The sequence below is a fragment of the Lepidochelys kempii genome, chromosome 7 (genome assembly GCF_965140265.1).
Source record: "Lepidochelys kempii isolate rLepKem1 chromosome 7, rLepKem1.hap2, whole genome shotgun sequence".
NCBI classification, from domain to species: Eukaryota; Metazoa; Chordata; order Testudines; family Cheloniidae; genus Lepidochelys; species Lepidochelys kempii.
This window is the reverse complement of record NC_133262.1, coordinates 108,976,094-108,998,575: the sequence shown is the minus strand read 5'-3', so window position 1 is coordinate 108,998,575 and position 22,482 is coordinate 108,976,094. Positions and strand designations below refer to the sequence as shown.

At 44.5% G+C, this 22,482-nt stretch overlaps 1 protein-coding gene across 1 annotated transcript in view; it reads left to right on the top strand.

Moving 5' to 3' along the window:
* INPP5F (inositol polyphosphate-5-phosphatase F) overlaps positions 1 to 22,482 on the top strand; it is a 121,418-nt gene that overhangs the window by 45,632 nt on the left and 53,304 nt on the right. Inside the window, exon 2 of the mRNA XM_073354205.1 lies at positions 2,232 to 2,312. Coding sequence (XP_073210306.1) covers positions 2,232 to 2,312 — 81 coding nt within the window. The remainder of the gene's footprint in view (positions 1 to 2,231; positions 2,313 to 22,482) is intronic.

Genomic DNA, 22,482 nt, shown 5'->3' with positions numbered 1-22,482 from the left:
GATTTTGTATCACCTGTAAATGATCCTAATATGGGAATTTTAATTTTTAGCTTTTTGAAAAATATTTTAGTTTTTGAGCTATTGGCGTGTCAAAATTCTTCAAGATGATTTACCAATATATGCTCAGTGTGGTGTGGTGGTTTTTTAAAGACCCTTCATATAGAATGCGTATGCTAGCAGTAGGTTGTTTGACTCTGCTTGTGCCTTCACATCACCTCTTGGAAGTTTTGAACAATGAGCTCTAACTTCCCTAAAGTATAGGATATTGCTTGATGCTGTATATTTTTCTATGCTCGTGCGCTCTCTCTCACACACACAAAATTTTACTGGGTTACCTAATGTAATGGGAATAGCTAAAGACAGGTTGGACCTGATTTTGAACTGTGGAATATTGCCTAGCCTGGCCTGTCAGACTTTCAGATTCCCTGTGCAAATTACTATTACTTCACAATTCCCCTGATGAGTTTGGTTCACTGTTTCCAGTACAGCATACCCACTGTTTTGTTAAATTTATGGTATTGGAAAACAAAATCCATTGGCATTTTTAATGCAATTGCTGATAATTTAAAATTTGAGCAAAGCTGAGTGGGAAAAGAATCATTTAAGTATCAGTTTGACATTAAGTTGTCACCTGCAAACACTAAACTTAATGATTTGTAAACACTGTTTAGTTTCTTTTTAAAACTTTTTTGCATTATTAAGATGAATTATGTATCATTATTATAGTATGTTCTTTTCGTTCTCTTAAAGGCTGTTTTTCTAATTTGGGAGAAATTCTCTCCTAGAGAGGAGGATATTTAAAAGATATGGTAGAATTGATTGACATGTCTTTGTGGTAGCTGCTAAAGAAAGTATGAGAATCTCTCAGTGAATCTAGATATCTTGCTTTTGTTATAAGCAAACTGACAAATAGCTCGAATTCTTGATGGCAGTGGAGTGAAGAATCTTTTGCCTTTTAGTTCTTACGTTATATCTAAGTGGCGTGCTCTCTTTTTTGAAGGCAGCTTTTAAGTTGTATTTAATAATGGAAAAATAATACAAAAATAAGATTCAAAGTAGAGTCTTTGTTACAAGCTCTGGTCTTAGTTTGCAAAAGGTTTAAAAGAAAATTGAAGCTAGTGATCACTGTTGTTTTTAACTGGCAACGCAAAAAACTGTGTTGTCTTGATGATTAAACTGAAGTCATCTGAAGTGGGGAGGGAACAAAATTGGAATAAAAAGCTTACTATAGAAAACAGAAGTGCCAAATCTTATTTCCCCACAGTGTTCTGGATGAATGATTCTCTTTTCTGTGTGTCATGTTCCCTGGGATTATTTAGTACATAAAGTATTATTGTGATCCGTTGTTATTATCAGATACATTTGAAGCTGTAAGTGGAGACTTGAATAAAACATCTAACACACATTGCTTTATTCTATCATGAAGAGGATTTTGGAGTTTTTCCTTGTCTGTAAAACTCTGGGAATAAGTGGTTTTCCTTAATCAAATAATTTCACCTCAGTGAGGTAGAAATGGTTTCAAAGGATGTTCTCTAAACTTCAAGAAAGTGTTCGTAAGCATGCATCTTGAGCATCTCACTTGAGGTACAAACTTACCTTCATACTTATTACTGTACTATGCTGGCTTGTGACAATGGCACCTTTTGGAAGGAGCTGGCTTTACATCATTCTAGCACTAATCATGCAGTTCAGGGTGATATGCCTACCCCCCAAATGGTAATCTCATTATATTCGTTATGCACCGTGTCCCTATTGGGTGAGTTGGATTTTATTTCATAGTCTATATCGGAGCACGGCTGGGATGTGTGTTGCGAGGGAGGGTGATAATTTTTGCTATTACATGATTGAGACTAAAGAGCGCCAGTAATTGCCATGGCATTCTCCTATTTTGGACACTTGGATGAGGCATGTTTCAATGATAAATATGCAAAAGTGAACAGGACTAGTTTTTACACTAAGCTTGTCTCGTTAACTTGAGATTTACTGGGAATCCGTGAGGCTTGGATAGAAGTCACAAAACTGAGTTTCATCCAGAACAGTAATTAGTAGTGCTGATTAAGGTGTCAAAGGTTAGTAATTTATGTCTTTAGAATACTTTAGGATTGATGATGAAAACAGCTCTTTACGCTGTGCATTAGAAATTCCTGAAGAGTAAAGTGTTTTGTTTTTTAATGTAAGTGCTTCTATTGTTACATTTCAGATTTTCTTATAAGCCTCAATTTTTCTTGCAGCCACTGATCTTCTTCTGGCTTGGAATCCTGTCTGTCTGGGCCTGGTAGAGGGAGTGATTGGGAAAGTTCAGCTTCATACAGGTATGATTTGTTTAAATATGTTTTGTATTGTAATGTGATTGCATAATAAAAAAGAAGCTTTGCAGTGTTCCGTGCACCAATCTGAAATGATCAATCCTCCATATCACTAGTGGGTAGAAAAGAGGATCTGAACCGTGGTGTTTTGTCCTCTTTTCCTGGTCTAGTTTCTTTCCGGATGGGAAGAATAGTCCTGGTAGAGTTTTCTGTAAATTTTGATGGAGGCAAATTATAGTCCTATATATAAATTATATATAGGAAACAGATTCTTGTCTAGGTTTCTAAGTTCACTGGCTGTACTGCTGTCTGGTTTGGGTAGCCATATTCAGCACTATGTCAACTAGAGTTGCTATGAGAAAGCTAAAAATGGTTGTCAGACCTGGAGACCTAGGTTCTTGGTGTAGCTCAGGGGTCTCAAACACATGGCCCGCAGGGTTATTTTCTGTGGCCCGCCAGTTCCCCGCGGTCTCTCTTCCTCCCCCAGTATTTATCTAGAGTGGCTCCGGCCCGGCGTGCACCGGGGGCAGGGCAGGCTCCCTCCCAGCCCCTGCGCCGCTCTGAGAAGCGGCCAGGACCTGGGGGTGGGGGGGAACAGGGGTCTGTATGTTGCCCTGGCCACTTCTCCAAGTACCTCCCTCAAAGCTCCCATTGGCCGGCCAATGGGAGCTTCGGGGGAGATACCTGGAGGAGTGGCTAAGGCAACACACAAACCTCTGTGTGGGGCCCCCCACTGCAGGTCCCGGCCGCTTTCCAGAGTGGCGCAGGGGCAGGGGAGGCAGGCAGGGAGCCTGTCCTGCCCCCAGTGCACGCCGGGCCGGACCCGCTCTCCCTCCCCCCCCCCCCCCCCCCCCGAACCCATCCTGCATGCCGGCCGCCTGCCCTGAGCCCCCTGACGCACCCTGACTGCCTGCTCTGAGACCCCCAGCACACACTGCACACCCCCTGCACCCCAACCCCCTGCTCTGGGTCCCCTGCTGCACCCTGCACCGCTCCTGCACACCCTGGGGGCAGGGTGGGAGCAGAGTTCGGGTGGGGATTTCAGGGAAGGGGTGGGAAGAGGCGGGGCAGGGGCGGGGCCTCATGGAAGGGGTGGAGTGGGGACGGGGCCAGGGCAGCTGAAGGGGGGTGGTCAGTGTTGCAGCCCTCGGACCAATGTACTCATGCGGCCCTAGTGGTCGTTTGAGACCCCTGGTGTAGCTGAGTTGACCTGGACTACAATATGCATTTTTTGTGGGATGGGAGTGGAGAGGGGAAGCTCCAGATTGTAGTACCTCATCTGCCATCAATTGGAGAAGTGTTTCTCCCAGAATGATGAATGGAATCACTTTATTCTGTCAAAAATGTGTGTAAGAGTTTGATCATAAAAATACATCGGTCCACTAGCACCTATGGTACTCCAGGCATATCTGGATAAATGCTATTCTAGTGTGATTGAGTGAAATGAATAGCATCAGAAAACTTTACGTAACAATTAGGAAATATGTAAGATGAGGAAGCTGCTCAGACATCTTAAAATCTGAGCCATATGGAAGGTTTGTGTAGCCAAGCCCTGAGACAGTTGTGGTAGGTAAGGAGTTACTGTTGGCTCATGAATGAGGCTGATGGGATAAAAATTAGGTGGGGTGGAATGGGGGAGGAATTCCCTCTTCAGTATGTTTTTCCTGAGTGAGTTCCAAAACTCATTTCTTCTCATGTTCCTCCTTCAAATGCTTGCTTTTGCAAGCCAATGTAGGAGAATTTAGGCAAGCTGGCTCTCATTAGTGGAATGTCTCCCATGGACACAGACTGGCAGCTATGTGGTACAGTAATACAAAATTCAGATCAGCATTAATTAGGTTCCTGATAATTTTGTTTTTTCCTGATAGCCTTGTAGTAATAATCCTTGTCATCTAGTTCTCCATCAAAACTTTTCCCCAGTGAACCAGTGTGTCATACTCCTGTCAAAATATTATTAAGCGCTGAAATGGCTGTGAATTATTTTCATCTGTCTCCACTGATGACCAGTTGCCACAAGACTCACAAATTCCTTTCCCAGTAGGATAGTTTACTTAACTAAGTTGAGCACTCTTTTTCTTAGCAAAGAAAGAAATCGTGGATAATTGCAAATTCTGGTTAAAGTTTCCTATGTCATTTCCTTCTTTTGGTGGAAACACAGAACATGACTTTCCTACAAATACCCTGAACCATGAATGAAAACTAGTACCTCACCTTGATGATCACTTTTGATGAGCTATTACCAGCAGGAGAGTGAGTTTGTGTGTGTATGGGGGTGTGTGTGTGGGGGGGGGTGAGAAAACCTGGATTTGTGCAGGAAATGGCCCACCTTGATTATCATACACATTGTGAAGAGAGTTGTCACTTTGGATGGGCTATTACCAGCAGGAGAGTGAGTTTGTGTGTGTGTGGGGGGGGTGGGGGCGGAGGGTGAGAAAACCTGGATTTGTGCTGGAAACGGCCCAAGTTGATGATCACTTTAGATAAACTATTACCAGCAGGACAGTGGGGCGGGAGGAGGTATTGTTTCATGGTCTCTGTGTGTATATAATGTCTTCTGCAGTTTCCACGGTATGCATCCGATGAAGTGAGCTGTAGCTCACGAAAGCTCATGCTCAAATAAATTGGTTAGTCTCTAAGGTGCCACAAGTACTCCTTTTCTTTAGTACCTCACCAACTCCAATTTACAACTACAGCTTGCAAATTCTTGACAGACTGGACAATGAAATGCAGATTATAACTTAAAATGCAAAAACATCACAATGAACGTGTGTTCTGACTTCACTCTATTCTTTGTTTAGGAGAGTCTCTATGCTGATAGTGGTCTGGATAAAAGTGCATTGTTAAAACTGTGTGGGGAAAGCTTGCATAGCTTCTGTTTACATTATTTCTTGTTCTCAATGCTATTTTTAGATTTTCATGAGTGCTTAACGCAGCATTTAAGAGTGATTTTTTGGCAACATGGTCTATGTAGGTAAAGTTTCAAATAAGTTACAGAACACTAGGATAGATTAAGTGGTAAAATGGATCAGACTCTTGCTATCTGTCAAAATAAGAAACGGATACGCTGCAGTATTAGAGATGCCAGTGCTGTTACAGGGCAAGAGCGCAGGAAATGCTGCTGCCTGCGTTGGGATGATGGATGTACAGCTATGGAGAGTGGGTGAAGAAATCTCTAATCCCTATTTCAGATAAATATTCTAGATTTTTATTTTCCTTAAAATTGATTTAGTTAATCTTCTTTTAAACTAGGGAAAAATTGATGTGGGGATCAAAATAGTTATTGCCTATTTGTTTGAATTATTTTGAATTGACATTTGGTTTATTAAGGGTCAAAATGCTATTTTCATGCTATCACTTCAGGCTGGCTTATTTTTATTTGTGCTTAATGTTTGCATTTATATGTATCCAAGTGTAAGGAGACTGTTGCCCCCTTACTAACATTCAGTGGGGGTGTTTTAGTTGCTAGCTTCCAGTACTAAAAAGGGGGAAGGGTCGATGGGGAATCAGGACCCTGAGACTGACAGCCCACAGGAACAATGGGGAGAGGCCAGTGCTCCAGGTCAGCCTGAATGACAGGGCGAGCAGGCTAATCAGGGAGTCAGGAGGCCGGGGAGGTCCCGTCCTCCGTGTGAACTGGATTTGCCTCGGTCAGACAGAGTGGGCTGAGCTAAGGAGAAAGCGGGGGCCAAGCTAAGCTGCGGAGCAGAGCTGTGCCAGATCCAGAGGGACCAGAAAAGCCTCCCAGAGAGAGCAGACCCTGTCCTGGGAGCAGAGCTTCAGCCCCAAAGCCAGAGGCACAGCCCAGAAAGGGTAGACTTGCCCTGGGAGCAGAGCTGCCGCAACCAGAGCCAGAGGGGCCAGAAAAGCAGCCCACGAAGCAGATCAGTGCTGGGAGCAGAGTAACAGAAGCAGCCTGCAGAGCAGACCTGTCCTGGGAGCAGAGCTCCAGCAACCAGAGCCAGAGGGGCCAAAGAAGCCGGCCAGGGAGCTGGAGGCAGAGCAGCAGCAGCAGTGCAGAGACCGAGTGGTGGAGCTGGGGCTGGAGCAGTTTGGAGCTGGGTGCGGTGAGCAGCTGGGGAGAGCGAGGGGGATCCTGGGCAGTGGGCCCAGCACAGGGAGACACCTCAGCCAAGAGGCTCTGCAGGCCAGGCTTGGATCATAACCCCGATAGGGTGGGGGCGACACTGGGAAGAAGGGTCCTACCACTTAGAGCCTGAGAGCGTGTGGTCACCACCAGATCAAGTGTCCAACCCACAGCATCCCTGCAGCAAAGCCAGGGCCTGAGAAGGCGGCCTGGGACTTACAAGGAACAGACTGTGAACTGCCCTGACATTCCAGAGACACTGTTTGTGATGTTCCCTGCCACAGAGTGGGTTGATGTGTTTCCTTTAACCTTTCCCATTTTTTCTTACTCTTTTTAAAATTAATTGTTGATTAAATAACTTGCATTTGCTTTAACTTGTATGTAATGGTCAGTGGGTCAGAGAAGTGCCCAGTGCAGAGAGAGTACCCTGGAGTGGGGACACCCTAGCCCCTGTCCTAGGTGACCACAGCAGGGTTGGGGGTCGAGCCCCCCAGGAATCCTGGAACCAGCCTTGTTGGGGTTACGAGGACTCTGTCAGACAGGAGAGTGGAAGGGGAGTCTTCAAGGGCAGGGAGGCCACTGGGTATAGGAAGTGGGAGTGAGGTCTCAGATCCTTTCGCTAGCCCACTTCACCGGGGTAGTGCAGAAGCCAGGAAAGTTATCCACAATAGCGGGACTGTTCCCCCACTTACACAAGCAAGTTAGATATATCCTAAAATATTGGCTGTCAATATGGGAGGGGGATGTCTTTGACAGTTGAACCTCTTACACAACTCAAAGATCTTTGACGTGGAGTTTCTGGCCCCCCTTAAGGGTCTTACAATGTTGCTAAGGCTTAGCAATGGCGCTCTCTCTGGAACTAGTAAACATAGGCCAGAGAGGCTGCTAGACAGCATTAATGCTCCATCATCGAGGGGTTGAGTTTGCTGCCTCGGCTTCAAACGTTATGTCCAAGGGTGGATCCTGAATAGCCCAAAATGGCATAACAGCATGTTGCATTGCTGCTGGACAGCTGAAACCCTACATTTAATTCCTTATTTATACAAAGAGGAAATGAGTTTGTGAGGTTCACCAATTATATGTATACATTTTGAGGTGAGAATACACTTATCCCAAAGCACAATATTTTTGTTGAGCTTTCTCTATCAAAAAGAACATATTGCTCTTTTGTCGAGAAATACAGATGACCAGATTTGGTATGTGACTAATAACAAAGTTAGAAGAAAACACTAATTACCTCAAAAGAAAAATGTGGAAGTAGAATGGCAACAAATGCAAGAGTTTTTTAATCTTTCCAAAAGTGACATAGAATATGAAGATGGAAGTTGTAACTATCCTATGAAAAAAAAGGTGAAGGTAATGTTAAACAAAGTTGTTAATGGGTTGAGAAGTTAGTGAGCCATTTTAAGAGGATTAGCCATTGCTTAAGAATTAGTGCAATGATCAGTTTAAAGAATTCCTTAGCGTGTTAATAAAACCTATGGTGGGTTTTAAATAAAACATTGCTTTGATTGTAAATTTGAAACAAAAGATGTAACTTGTACTAGCTTGTATCTATCTTATACTAGCTAACTTGTGGAATTGTATTCTTACGCTCATGGATAATTAGCTTATGGGTTAAAAGAAAAGGAGTACTTGTGGCACCTTAGAGACTAACAAATTTATTTGAGCATAAGCTTTCATGAGCTACAGCTGTTGCATCCGATGAAGTGAGCTGTAACTCACGAAAGCTTATGCGCAAATAAATTTTAGTCTCTAAGGTGCCACAAGTACTCCTTTTCTTTTTGCGAATACAGACTAACGCGGCTGCTACTCTGAAACCTAGCTTATCGGTTGATACCCATATGTAACTGAAATTTTAGTGTTACTTGCCATAGAAGAGTTTAGTAGTGCTTTATAAAGGATTTGAAATGTCATCATTTTGATTGCCATTGATGTTTGGTAATTGTTCTGTTGGTGCTAGTGTGGGTGTGCAACTCAGTAGCTGTAAATTTCTAGCCCCAATCACAAGTCAAAGCTATAAATGATGGAACTGTTCCAGAAATGCCTGTTCGTTTTGTTTTTTCAGTTGGGACACTTCCACTAAATTCTGTAATGGTGAGAATAAACATTCTTCTCAAAATCTGTCCTTTAGTACCTGCTGTAACTAATAGGTATTTCAAGCTCTGTTTCATTCTTTGGTTTAATATTTAACTAATTAGCAATGTTATACATGTAATATATATGTTTAAAAAAAAAGTTAGGAGAACTTCGATTAAGGCTTTCATTGTTAAGAAAAAATGACTGTCTTTCTGTGACACCCAGTCTTCATTTCTAGGATTTGACATGCATTTAAAATAGCAGCATACACTTGTTTGTTGTATTTAATAGTAACATCACTAATAGCTTAAACATCCCTAAGTAGTAATAGTTTTCCAAAGGGGATCCCTTTTAGTTCTGCAACCCTTTCATAGGCTGATTCTTATGCAGATTGAGCTAGATGGGACATTCTGGTGTTAGTTTCTGTGCTGGTCTATACAGACAGCAATCGAGCCCTTCATTATACATACATTTTGAAGCTGCAGGCTATTAAATGTGCTCTAAAGTCATTTTGCTGTTACTTAAGTGCTGTTTTATGAAATTGGTGAGGGGCAACGTCATCAGAGTTCTCTCTAAACAAGCAGAATGATGCTCTCGCTCTCAGTTGCTCTGTTGAAGTGAAATCCCTGTAGGACTGATGTCTGGCTTTGTTGGATGCAATCTGTGGCCCCTAACCTTGTCAAACAATGTGCGTTCTTTGCTGGTAACTCAAGTCAGAAGCCATAAAACCAGCAGGAGAAATTTCTGAAGCAGTCTGTGATGGACCTTCCATTCAGAATGTTCTTTTCTTAGAGCTCTGCCACAAACTATGAACAGATATGGACGGTCTCCATCAGATATGCTCCTGTTGGACTGGAGCAGAGACCTACTATAAGCTTTTCAATCAGTCATCTTTTACTAGTGATCATTAAGCGAAGACAGAGGTTGGATTATTCTGATGGTGCCAGCTTGTACCAGGTAATAATGGTTGAGATCTCCCCCTGAATACCTTACAGGAACTTGCATATTATCTATCCGTGTCTGTAGACCTTTTAATTTAGGAATAGTCTAAATCCGGGATTGGCAACCTTTGGCACGTGGCCCATCAGGGAAATCCACTGGCCGGCCGGGACAGTTTGTTTACCTGCAGCATCCCCAGGTTTGGCCGATCGCAGCTCCCATTGGCTGCGGTTCGCTGTTCCAGGCCAATGGGGGCTGCAGGAAGTGGCGGCCAGCACATCCCTCGCCCCACGCCGCTTCTCACAGTCCCCATTGGCCTGGAACGGCGAACCGTGGCCAGTGGGAGCTGCGATTGGCTGAACCTGCAGACGCTGCAGGTAAACAAACCATCCCGGCCTGCCAGTGGATTTCCCTGACACGCTGCATGCCAAAGTTTGCCAATCCCTGGTCTAAATCCAGAGTAATTTTGCCTCCTTATTTTGATTATGGGACATGACTACTTCTGACTTTACTTGTTCTGCAAGAGTGCAGAGCATCTTTCTGCAATCCAGGAAATGACAATAAAATAATGCGTCTGGAGATGAAGATGCCTTTTCCCTATGGGCAGAAGATAACTATAACCGTTGGAGCTGTGCACTCTGTCCTTTCATCCGTTCTGGGCTATTTACGATACCTGAAGACTCTCACCCTTTCCATATTGCCTATGAAAGTATACATTTCTGCAGTCTCATTCCACCTTCCAGTTGACAACTATAAAATCTTCAGCAATTTCACGATCATGAGTGTCCTTAAAAGACAGAATAATCTCTCTCTAGTCAAAGAACCTGTTCCAGTGTGGTATTTTTAACCCAGTGCTGAGAAGGTTAGTGGCTACACCTTTTGAACCTTTGGAAGAGTGCTTTTTATTCCATCAGGAACAAAGTTGTTCTGTATCCTCATCTAATTTTTTTTTCCCCCTTGAATGTCTCTTTTTTCTACTCAAAATAGGCTATTAATCTTTTGGCTTCTTTCCAAAACCTCATTCTTGTGATGGGGAAACGAAGCTTCATACCCTAGACCTTGCGCTTTAAGCATGTGTTTGAGCAGAACTAAGTCATTTATAAAATAACCTAAGTTTTTTGTAAGCTTTGGCAATCAGTGTTAGCAGATTGGTGCTTCCATTGGAAGCCTCTCAAAACGGATTAGGGTAAACTACAGCTAGGATAATCTGAAAGTTTTAAGATGAAGACGGCATTGTTGACCTGCTCTGTAACATTTCTATCAGAGAAACCTGAGGGTTGCTACTTTTTTATGCCTTTTATGCAGCCCTGCTCTGCATATGGCATCTAAATCTGTTGTTGGGTTTGGGAGGGCAGTTCTGTAATCTTTGTTTATTTGGGACTCCTCAATCCACTTCCCTGGAAGTTGTTATACTAGCCAGAATCCACAAGTGGAATATGCAGAATCCAATTCTGAGAGATTATTTACCAGTAAATGCTGTTGCCAGCATGTTCACCTTTCTGCCTTCTCCTCTTCCTAAGAGTTCTGATCTCTTAATGATGTTGGGGTTTAGTGGAAGTCCCCTGCTTGCAGGAAGAGCAGCCAGTTGGAGCTAGCTGGTGGGGGTGTCAGGGTTCCTTCCCCACTCTGAACTCTAGGGTACAGATGTGGGGACCTGCATGAAAGACCCCCTAAGCTTATTCTTACTAGCTTAGGTTAAAAACTTCTCCAAGGTACAGACTTTGCCTGGTCCTTGAACAGTATGCTGCCACCACCAAGTGTTTTAAACAAAGAACAGGGAAAGAGACCACTTGGAGACATCTTCCTCCAAAATATCCCCCCAAGCCCTACACACCCTCTTTCCTGAGGAGGCTTGAGAATAATATCGTAACCAATTTGTTACAAAATCATCAAAGACCCAAACCCCTAGATCTTGGAACAATGGAAAAATCAGTCAGGTTCTTAAAAGAAGGATTTTATTTTTTTTAAAAGAGAGAGAGAGAGAGGTAAAAATCATCCCTGTAAAATTAGGATGGAAAATACTTTACAGGGTATTCAGATTCAAAACACCGAGGATCCCCCTCTGGGCAAAACCTTAAAGTTACAGAAAATAGGAATAAACCTCCCTCTTAACACAGGGAAAATTCACATTAAACAAAAGAGAAACTAATCCGCCTTGCCTGGCTTACCTATACTGGTTGCAATATTGGAGACTTGGATTAGGATGGGTTGGAGAAGATGGTTTTCTGTCTGGCCTCTCTGTCCCAAGAGAGAACAACCCTGTAAACAAAGAGCACAAACAAACCCCCACCAAGGATTTGAAAGTACCTTGTCCCCTTATTGGTCCTTTGGGTCAGGTGCCGGCCAGGTTAGCTGAGCTTCTTAACCCTTTACAGGTAACAGGATGTTGCCTGTGGCCAGGAGGGATTTTATAGCACTGTATACAGAAAGGTGGTTACCCTTCCCTTTATATTTATGACGGGCTTGGAACCAGGGTGGACCGGCAGCCCACCATCAGCTCCCCGCTTCCCTAAGCTCCCTGTGCGGCAGCTGCCCAGCAGGCTATCAATTGCTGGCAGTTCAGCTGTCCCTCCCCCCACTGCTGTGTGCTACTCGTGCACTCTGCCTTGGAGCTGCTCCCGGGAGCCTCCTGCTTGCTGTGTAAGAGTGGGGGGAGGGGGTGCTAATGTCAGGGTGTCCCCCTTCCCCCTGTTCTTTTACCTTATCTCCATAGAGTGGGGGTGGGGGCATGACAGGGCTCAGGACAGAGGGAGCTTGCCGGCAGCCGCTGCTGTCTCACCTTGCTGATCTACTTAAAAAGGCAATGTACTTAGTGTACTTAAAGGGGCAATGCACATCTCTCTCTCACACACATACACGGTGTGTCTCTCTCTGCCATGCTGTCTCCCCTCCCTCTGTTTGTGCTGCCTTAGAGTGTGAGGCGACATTAACAACGATTTGTTAACCCTTGAGGGCTCAGCTGAGTACTAGTCATCATTTAGCAGTAAGGCATTCCCTGGGAAATATTCTACCCTCTGATTCCACCGCCACACTCATTGCTGTGTACAGTATTAAATTGTTTAAAACTTATACTGTGTGTGTGTGTGTGTATATGTGTATATATATATATATATATATATATATACGTACACACACACAATATAGTCTTTTGTCTGGCAAAAGAAATTTCCCTGGAACTAATCCCCCTATTGACATTAATTCTTATGGGGAAATTGGGTTCGCTTAACATCGTTTTGCTTAAAGTAGCATTTTTCAGAAACATAACTAAAACATTAAGTTAATTTATTTTCAGAGGTGTTGAGCACCTGCAGTTTCTTTTGGAATGAAAGATTTGGGTGCTTGGAGGGGAGTGAAGGGAATAAACCTTTGGCATACACTGAGAAGGAATGAATTGACTTCATCCGGAAATGATTCATATAACCAATCTCAGCATTGTGTATCTGAATCAAATCAATATGGACAATCTATTCTATTATGATCACCACTTTTACAAAACGATGATAAATTTTGTACAAAGTACACCTTGTGAGGTATCATTTGAAAAGTTATATTCTGCTGAATATAATTATCCTGTTAAAATATGTATTGTAACACTTCATGCAAAATTATAAGCTTCTACTGCATGATTGTTACTGAAATATGTTGTAATTCTGGGTAACACCCACAAACCAGTTTTTCAGAGACAAAGGCACACTAGCATCCCAGACAGGTGTTAAAGGGCCATCACCTACTTAAGCAGACATCCCCCAGCAAGGGGGAGATGTAAACAAGAAATTTACATTACATCCCAGAAATGTTTCAAACCTCACATCCACAAGAGACAGCTTGTTCCCTACATCCCAGCAGAGAGTAATCCTTGAAGGGAGAGGGATATAAATATAAGAGACGGTGACCTCCAACTCACCTCTTGTCCTCCCATGTCTCTGCTCATGACCTCAACTACTCATTACTCTTTTTGGTAACCAATCTTGATTTTTATGGATCATCACTTATAATCACTTAAAATCTATTTTTCTATAGTTAATAAACTTATTTTAGTTTTATTTTAACCTCTCTGTTTGGATTAAAGTGTGTTGGAAACTCCATTTAGGATAACAAAGCTGCTGCATATATCATTTCCTTTAATTAAATGCTGGAGTTTCTGTGAGCTTGCATTGTTCAGTAGTGTGCTGGTCAGTACAAGTTGCACATTTCTTGGGGAACAAGGTTGAGACTAAGAATTTTTGGGTGTTGCCCTGTATGTAATTCATGAGTGACTGGTCAGAGTGCTCATGTATTTAGCTGGGAGTGAATTTGCATGCTGAAGGCTGTGTGAGCAGGCCAGGTGTGGCTGTTCTGACAGCAAAGCAGTGTAAAAGGTGCCCTAGGGTGCCACTGAGTTAAGGGGACACTGCTGTTCAACAGTCCGGATTGTACCCTGGGGAATGTCTGTCTCACTATTTGTTCAAGAGGTTTGTTTTCCTGTTTTGCTGAAAATCTTTCACACATTAAAACTCTTGGTAACATGGTCTTTGTCTCTTTGTGGTTTTTGAGCCCTATTTCTGTCATGTTTCTTGGTAGTCTATTTCTTTGTCCTTTTAGTAAAAGAGAAACTAAAACACTGAGTGTTACTGAGCAGGTAGTGGGGAGAAGAGGTTGTAGAAAGTCTTATTAAAAGCCGGGGAGGGTTTGTAACAAGTAACTCATATGCATATTCGAGGACATGAATATAAATTCTGATAACCTTGAAAATGTTGGCAGATAGCCATTTCACATTATATGTATGTTTTGTGATCTTGCATGTGTTGGTGCTTCATCCTTTAATAATAGAAAATTTCCTTTGCAGGGGAAGCTTCAGTGAGCATCCCCTGCTTTGCATATTACTCCTGCGGGAATTCTGCGCCAAAAAATTAAAATTGCACAATATTTTAAAATTCTGAATTTTGTTTGTCAAAATTGTACTATATAATCATGCCAGTTTCAATTATTTTGGTAATTTATTTCAAAATACCTGTCAGCAAGTATGTCTGTAACAATACAAACACACCCAAAAATTCCCCCAGGAGTCGAGAGTTAAACCCCTATGACAACCCAGTTCCTGTTTCTCTGCCCCCCACCCCCACAAAGCCCAGCTGGGTGGCCAGACACTCTCTCTCCTCCGGCCCAGACACTCACACCCCCTACCATCCCAGAGCCCTTCCTGCATGCCGCCACCTCCTTTCTTCAGGGCATGCTGGGAACTGCAACTGCTGGTAACTCTCCAGTGCCCTCCCCCTCCCCTTGGCCATGTCTTCTATTTGAGAGCTGGGCTATGCCAGATCCAGCGGCCCCTAGTGGCGGCCAACATGTCTGCAGCCCATTTCTGTGGGGGGGAGGAAATTCTGCTGACACAACACTAATTTCTGCAAAATTCTGCATTGAGCAGTGATGCAGAATTCTCCCCCAGGAGTAACATGTGTAGGTCACATAAACTTAAAATATCAAAGAATTTTACCTGTGGGGTGGATTGTTACATAAGCTATGAATTTCACCCAAAAGAAAATAAAAAACTGGCTTCATCTTGTCTTTAAAATACATCAGCAGTAACAAGTAATCAAAGGGATACTATCTAGGGTAAAAAACCTTAAATTGAGCGGTCAGTATTATACCAGTTGGCTTTGTGTTGCTATAGAGGTGCCTTATACTTTCACACCACTTTTTTTTTTTTGAGTTAGGCTTTTCTCCTAAATCTGTGATTTGTGTTTATTTTTTTGAAAGATTATTACTGTGAACTCCTAAGTGGTAGCCTGACAATTCCAGCTGGCTCTTTTGCCCACTACAACCTCTATCTCCCCATTCTATATACTTTGGTTCTTAACTGTGCTCATTAATGTGGTATTGGACTGTGCCCTATCACTTCCTTTCTGAAATATTAACTTCTAATTCTTTCACTGTTTTTTAAAAAATGTCCATTACAATAGCACCGAGTAGTTGCAATCAGTTTTGTTACAAGCTCATATAAAAATAGACTGTACCCTGAGAGCTTGCAGTACAAGTATAAGCAAGATTACTAGAAATAATTTTGGCTTTTGTGTAGGTCACAAATTGTTGAGTCTCAAAAGCTGAGAAATGTCCCTTCTGCGTTTACCTTTTAGAGATTCTTTAACCAGGTCTCCATTACACTTTTCTGTGCAATCCTTAATAATCACCTGTGTTTTCAGAAATAGCTTCTATAGCACAGAATATGTATGAGTTGCTGTAGAGAAACCAGTAGAATGAAGGGAAAAAAAAAAAGTAAATGGCTAGAGTGAGCTGAAATGTGGATAAAAGATTTTTTTTTCTGATATAGCAGGGTATATTGCTTTGAATATTCTATTGCATTCAGCGGGCCATTTCAACATAAGAGCTGAGCCCGTCTTTCAGCACAATCATGTGGGGTTGGAGGAGCTGTTTAAATGCAGTTCTCCTGTTGGTCAGTGATCTCTCTGATTGGTTTTATTAAAGGGTTTCTATCTGTATTTCTGGGGAGGATATGGGGAGACTCTTTTGATTTATGGCAGGGATTGGGGTAATGGAGATTTGTATTGACTTATCCTAGACTTGTAGAGGATGCTCCATTTTGTCTGTGACCTTAAGTACTTTGTGTGGGAAGGCCCTATGGGGAGGAGAGTAATATTTGCAATTTCTGAAGCCCAATACCTACCTGCCCCTCCAAAGCTATTTCTGGAATACTAGATGGTTTTGGTGGATAGAAGCATCCTTTAATTCATCTGTCTGACTACTTTTCTGATGTGAACTTTGCTATGCTTATCCATGTGTTTCTGATTGCCAGAGTGGATTATTTTAATGCACTTTACTTGGGGCTTCCCTTGAAGACCACTTGGAAACTGTGGTTAGAAGATGGTATAGTGGCCTGCTTCAGTAGGAAGGCTGATCATGAGTAGCACACTACACCAGTGCTGTGCAGATTTCACTCATGTTGAACACACCCTGACTTGCACCTGAAGGAGGTCTACAGTCAGTGAAAAGATATATCAAATATCCCTCAGTGCTACCAGTCAAGATAAAATTGTAATTAGCCATTGCATAGTCTTTATAGTATGTAAATAGTTAACCAGCTGAATGCAGCAGAATAATTATCCCAGCAGACGTGAAGGTTCATGTCTGCTTTCACTGAAAGTTAACAGCTGAACCTAGTGGTGTTTCTGGTATTCACGTTAGAAGATGAGAATATATAAAAGTTGAAGTAGGCATGGCTTGGGAAGGGTGCCCCGTAAGATAAGATGGATGAAGTGCCGGAAAGCTCTTTGAGTTAATGTTGTACATCTCATTAGCAGAGCTGGTTGGGAAATTTTTTTGAAGAAATGCTTTTTGTTGTTTGTTGGAAAATTGTTGACTTGTTGAAACCAAAAAACTTGTGAAAAGATATCTCGTATCTTCAACAGGACATGACTACCTCTACCTCCACCTCCACCCAATCAAAAGCATAAGTAGAAATTTGCAAGAAATAAAATATGCATCATTTTGGCACTTAACAAGGAATTTGCTATTTAGCTCAGACAACAATCCCAATGTGACAAAAATAAGGAGGTGGCAATATTTTCTGAGCAAACTCAAGCAGCAGTGTTCATAGAGGTAGGCCATGTGATTGCAGGTTTAGGACTTGTAATACTATAGCAATGTCACCTTGTCAAGGGGAGAAAAGTGTGACTAGACAGTATGCATAATGTGTTACTTGAGATGTTGCTGTACACTGAGTGTTTTAGGAAGTGTTAGAAAAACACTTAAGTGGTACTGGCTGGTAGTTGGAGCAAAAATCTGAACTAAATTCCTGTTATAGTGAAGAATCTGAAGTGGTAGTTTATTTTAACAGATACAGTGCTTTAAATTAGCTGTTGCCATCTGTTCTTCCCTAGCTGCTTATGCAGAAACCCCACAATAATTAAATCCAGTGAAAAATGAGGCAGATGACTAAAATGTACACTTCTAAAATGACAAGAAGTTGTGATTTCCCTGAAGGCGGGAGTTAGCGTGTGTACATGAGTAAGAAACAATTCCAATAAATGTGTTGTTCAAAAGCTGTTTTAGGAAACTGTTCTTACTTTATCCATAAGAGCACACATCCATTTTAGGGATTCCTTATTACAGTTGCAAGCAATATCTGAATAATTGAGAGCCTTTCCTGGCCATTGTTCTGGTTTTTCCTCCAGCTCATACTTTATCTGCATAATCACTTCCTGATCGGCATTCTCATCTTGCCCTGAGATTTAAGCGTCATTTCTATTATTTTGGCTCAGGGATCAGAATTACAGTACAAGCATTTTTTTTTTCAATGCACCCAAGCATGTTTTCTGTACACATTTTGCACCTTAAGTGTCTGCATCCTTGCTTTTAACAATAGAGCTAAGTAAATTAATCTCTTTAGTTCTTGTTCAGCATTATAGGAGGCTTTATACTCCATTGTGCGGTAAATGGAATGGGGAATGGCCAAAATATCACTCTTGACTTTGTTAAGCTTGCTGCTGCTTCGAGTGCTTGTTCATGTCAAGTCCAATCAGGTGTGTGCGCGCTGCATGCACGACAGCCAGAAGATTTTTCCCCTAGCAGCATACGTAAGTCGTGCCTTCATGGCGCCCAATATAGGGCCCTGCCGACCTCTCACCCCCTCAGTTTCTTCTTACCGTCAGTGATGGCTAGCTGGAACTTCCCTCGCTCTTGCTTTTGCAAGAACATTTTAGCAGTGTCCTGTTATTTGTATATAGTTAGTAGTAGTTTTTTGTTTTTGATAGTAGTAGTAGTAGTCTAAGTTTTCGTTGTGGGGGGTTACCTCCCCACCTCCCTGTTTCTCGCCCACAGCCGAGGTATGCATCGGTCGCCGGGATTCAAACCATGTGAAATCTGTGGAAAGTTGATGCCAAAAAGTGACTGCACACTTCTTGTTCGAAGTGCCTTGGCGAGAGTCACCAAAAGGACAAATGCTTCATTTGTAAAGGGTTTCAGCCGAGGACCCTCAAGGATCGTGAACAGAGACTCAGTCCTATCCTCATGGACGCAGTCCTCCGCCCACAATCCGACTTCGGATCAGCAGAGCGCGTGCCAGTTGCTGCCTCCTCCGTGTGCAGCGCACCGGTGCCAATGCTGTGCGAGTCGGCTCCTTGAAAGGAGACTAAGGACTCCTGGCACCGACACGGCGCCAAACATAAGACTTTAGTAGGCGCCGATCTGTATCTCTGGTGCCCAGAAGAAAAAGAAGCAGGAAAGAGGGCGCTCTCCCCTACTAAGTCTAAGGAGACAGGAGCAGGGAGACCTCAACTCACTCAGCCTACTTCAGGCCCAGCAGCTCCAAGGGGCTTGTCAACTCCTGCCCCGCAACGGGTCATGTTGACTTCATCCCACTACTGCTCTCCGGACCATCAGGGCTGGGACATTCAACTCCCCTCCACTCCGGAGACTTTTGAGGCAGCCCAGGACCTCATCTGCCTGACGCCTCTGCCTTCTTCAGGGAGGGAAGAGGCACTGGTGTTAGCCAGGCCACCTAGTCCATCTAGAGGCAAGCTGGCTATGATGTCACACTGCTCCCCATCTCTGGCGTGCCACTTCCAAGCACTGGCCGCCCCCCCCCGGGGGAACCACATGAGTCCCCAGAGGCTCAGCACTGCTGTTCAGCACCACCAGTATCGCACCTCCGTGGTCTTTTTTCGGAGACCTCTGAGGCAGAGTCCTGTTGTTTGGATAGGTCCAGCAGCAGCAGGTCTAGATCTAGGTGACATGGCCAGCCTCCTCTGGTGCCGTGGCCACCTCAATGGCAACAACCCACTGAGTGGCCCTTTTGGACTCCCTGGGCTTACCATCAGGTCCAGGGTCAGAGCCAGGCATCGAGATCTAGATCAGCGTCGATCGTGTTGGCATCTGTCGCCCCTGCACAGCTACTGGCATTGGATCCATCTTCAGTGATGACTCCTGCCTGCTGCTTTGGGTTCTGCACTGATGATCCCGGTGCCAACGGCGCTGATGATCCCAGCACCAGCAGCCTCTGCTCCATCAGCACGCTAGCCCCATGAGCATCGCAACCCCCTGGGCGCCGAGGGCAGTGACCAGGGCCATGGGCCAGTGTTTTCGTCTTCGTCCTACCCAGATGAGGCTGTTGCAGGCATGTCAACGGCCCTGGCTTTGGAGGACAGCAGGGTTCTACAACAGTTGTTGCGCAGGGTGGCCCAGAACCTGGGGATCCAGGCAGAGGAGGTGGTAGAGGATGCGGATCCCATGGTGGATATCCTTTCCCCCTCTGGACCTTCGCATATTGCGCTGCCACTTATTAAAACTGTAAGTGAAACCACAAAAACCTTATGGCCTCCTTGCCCCCCACAACAAGGAGGAATGAAAGACACTATTTCATCCCCTCAAAGGGGTACGAGCACTTGAAAACTCACCCTCCACCCGACTCCCTGGTGGTGAATTCTGCAAACCAAAGGGAGCACCAGGGGTTTTAGGGACCCTCACCTAAAAACCAGGAGCCAAAAAGGTTGACTTATTCGGGAGGAAAGTCTACTCCATCGTTGGTTTGCAGCTATGAATTGCAAACCAACAGGCCATCATTAGGAGATACTCCTTTAACACCTGCGGAACGATGGCCAAGTTTTCTGAGCTGTTACCATCAGTCTTCCATTCTGAATTAAAGGCCTTGGTGGAGGAAGGCAAACTCATTTCTAGGGCCTCCTTGCAGGCGGCTCTTGATGATGTGGATGCGGCCGCCCATACAAAGACTATGGGGGTGGAGGTTCTCTTGGCTCCAGGTCTCTGGACTACCTAACAGAGTCCAGCAGACCATCCAAGACCTGCTCTTTGAAGGTCAGGCTTTGTTTTCTGAAAAGACAGACAGAAGACTGCACAGTTTAAAAGATTCGAGAACTATCCTCAAGTCCCTCGGTATACACATCCGCACCACACAATGCAGGCATTTCAGGAGACAACCTCCTCTGCAGTTTTACCGGCAAAACCGACAGGACAGTTCCCAGAGAAGGAATAGGAGCGGCAGGAAGAGGCCGCACCTGTCCTCAGGCCAGGGCTCTGGCCATACCAAGCCTTCTGGGGCCAGAAACAGGCCTTTTGAAGGCACGCATGAGGATGGCGTACAATATTGAGAACTGGATCTACCCCACCTTACCTTCTCGTCCCGATTATCCCCTTTCTGCCATGCATGATCCCGTATCACTTCGGACCGCTGGGTATTCCACACAGGAGAGAGGGGATACTCCATCCAATTCTGTGCCCTCCTATGACCCTTCCCTGTTCCTCTTCAGGGACCCCTCTCATGAGCAACTCCTTATACAGGAAGTGCACTAGAATCTTTTGCTAGGGGTTGTGGAAGAGGTTCCTCAGGAGCAGAAGGGCAAGGGCTTCTATTTCCGGTATTTCCTAATACCGAAAGCCAAAGGCGGGCTCAGGCCCATCCTAGCTCTGCGAGAATTCAACAAGTTCATGAAGAAACTCAAATTCCGCATGGTCTCTTTGGCCTCCATCATCCCTTCACTGGATCCAGGAGACTGGTATGCTGCCCTCGACTTGAAGGACGCTTACGTTCACATAGTAATAACTCCGTCCCATAGAAAATACCTCAGGTTTATGGTGAACAAGACCTACTACCAGTGCACAATCCTTCCGTTCTCCCTGTCAGCGGCACCTCAAGTATTCACCAGGTGCATGGCAGTTGTGGGCGCTTTCCTGTGCAGGCGACAGGTACAGGTGTTCCTATACCTCGACGACCGGCTGATCAAAGACCGATCCAGGACTCTGGTAGAGAGCCATCTTCATAAGTGCGTCTGTCGATGAACTGGACCTGCTACTGAACGAGGGCAAATCAAAGCTGTCCACGGTTCAGAGGATAGAATTTGTAGGGGCGGTAGTGGACTCCCCAGGGCGTTCCTTCCCAGGAAGGCCAGGGCGTTCCTTCCCAAAGTAAGATTTCGAGCTCTCGGCAACATCATTTGAGGTCTAAATAAGTTCCCCACCACCACAGTACAGAACTGCCTGAAACTTCTAGGACACGTGGCTGCTTGTACCTTTGTAGTACCTACGAAGCCAGACTCAGACTTAGACCTCTTCAGTCATGGCTAGCCTCAGTGTATCGGCTAGCCCGGGACAGTTTGGTCAGGATTGTAACCCTGCCTCGTCTGGTACTCAACTCCCTCTTGCGGTGGCTCGATCTTCAGGTCATATAGGCAGGGGTACCCTTAACCAGCCATCCCTCTCGCTAATGACAGACATGTCAGACTTGGGCTGGGGGGCACATTTGGGAGGCCTCTGGTCTCCGATGGATCTCACTCTACACCTCAATGTCAGAGAGCTGAGAGCGGTGTGCCTGGCATGCCAGACTTTCTGAGCCCACCTAGCAGGGGGATGTGTATCAATCATGACAGACAACTCCATGGCGATGTTCTATATCAACAAACGTGTGTGTGCGTGCTCCTCTCCCCTTTGCCAGGAAGCCCTCATGCTGTGGGACTTCTGTGTAGAGCGCTCAATACACCTGCAAGCATCGTACCTCCCTGGAGTAGAGAACGAGTTGGCGGACCATCTCAGCAGGTTGTTCCACGGCCACGAGTGGTCCCTTCTCCTGGACGTAGTGAACTCAATCTTCCATCAGCAGGGCTTTCCCCAGATAGACCTGTTTGCCACACGACGCAACAGGAAGTGTCAGCTATTCTGCTCCTTCCTGAATTGCAGCCTGGACTCCATCGTGGTTGCGTTCCTCCTCCTATGGGGAGGCAGTTTCCTATGTGTTCCTGCCTGTCCCTCTCATTCACAAAGTGCTCCTCAAGATTCAGAGGGAACAAGCTTTGGTGATATTGGTAGCTCCAGCCTGGCCTCACCATCACTGGTACACATCACTCCTGGAAATGTCCATGGAAGCTCCTGTCACCTTGCCACTCTTTCTGGACTTAATAACTCAGGATCATGGTCATCTGTAACATCCGAACCTCGAGTCGCTCCACCTCACGCAATGGAAATTCCATGGCTGAACCCAGTTGAATTTTCTTGCTCTGATCAAGTCAGACAAGTTTTTTCCTGGGCAGCAGGAAACCCTCCATGAGAGCTACCTACCTTGCTAAGTGGAAG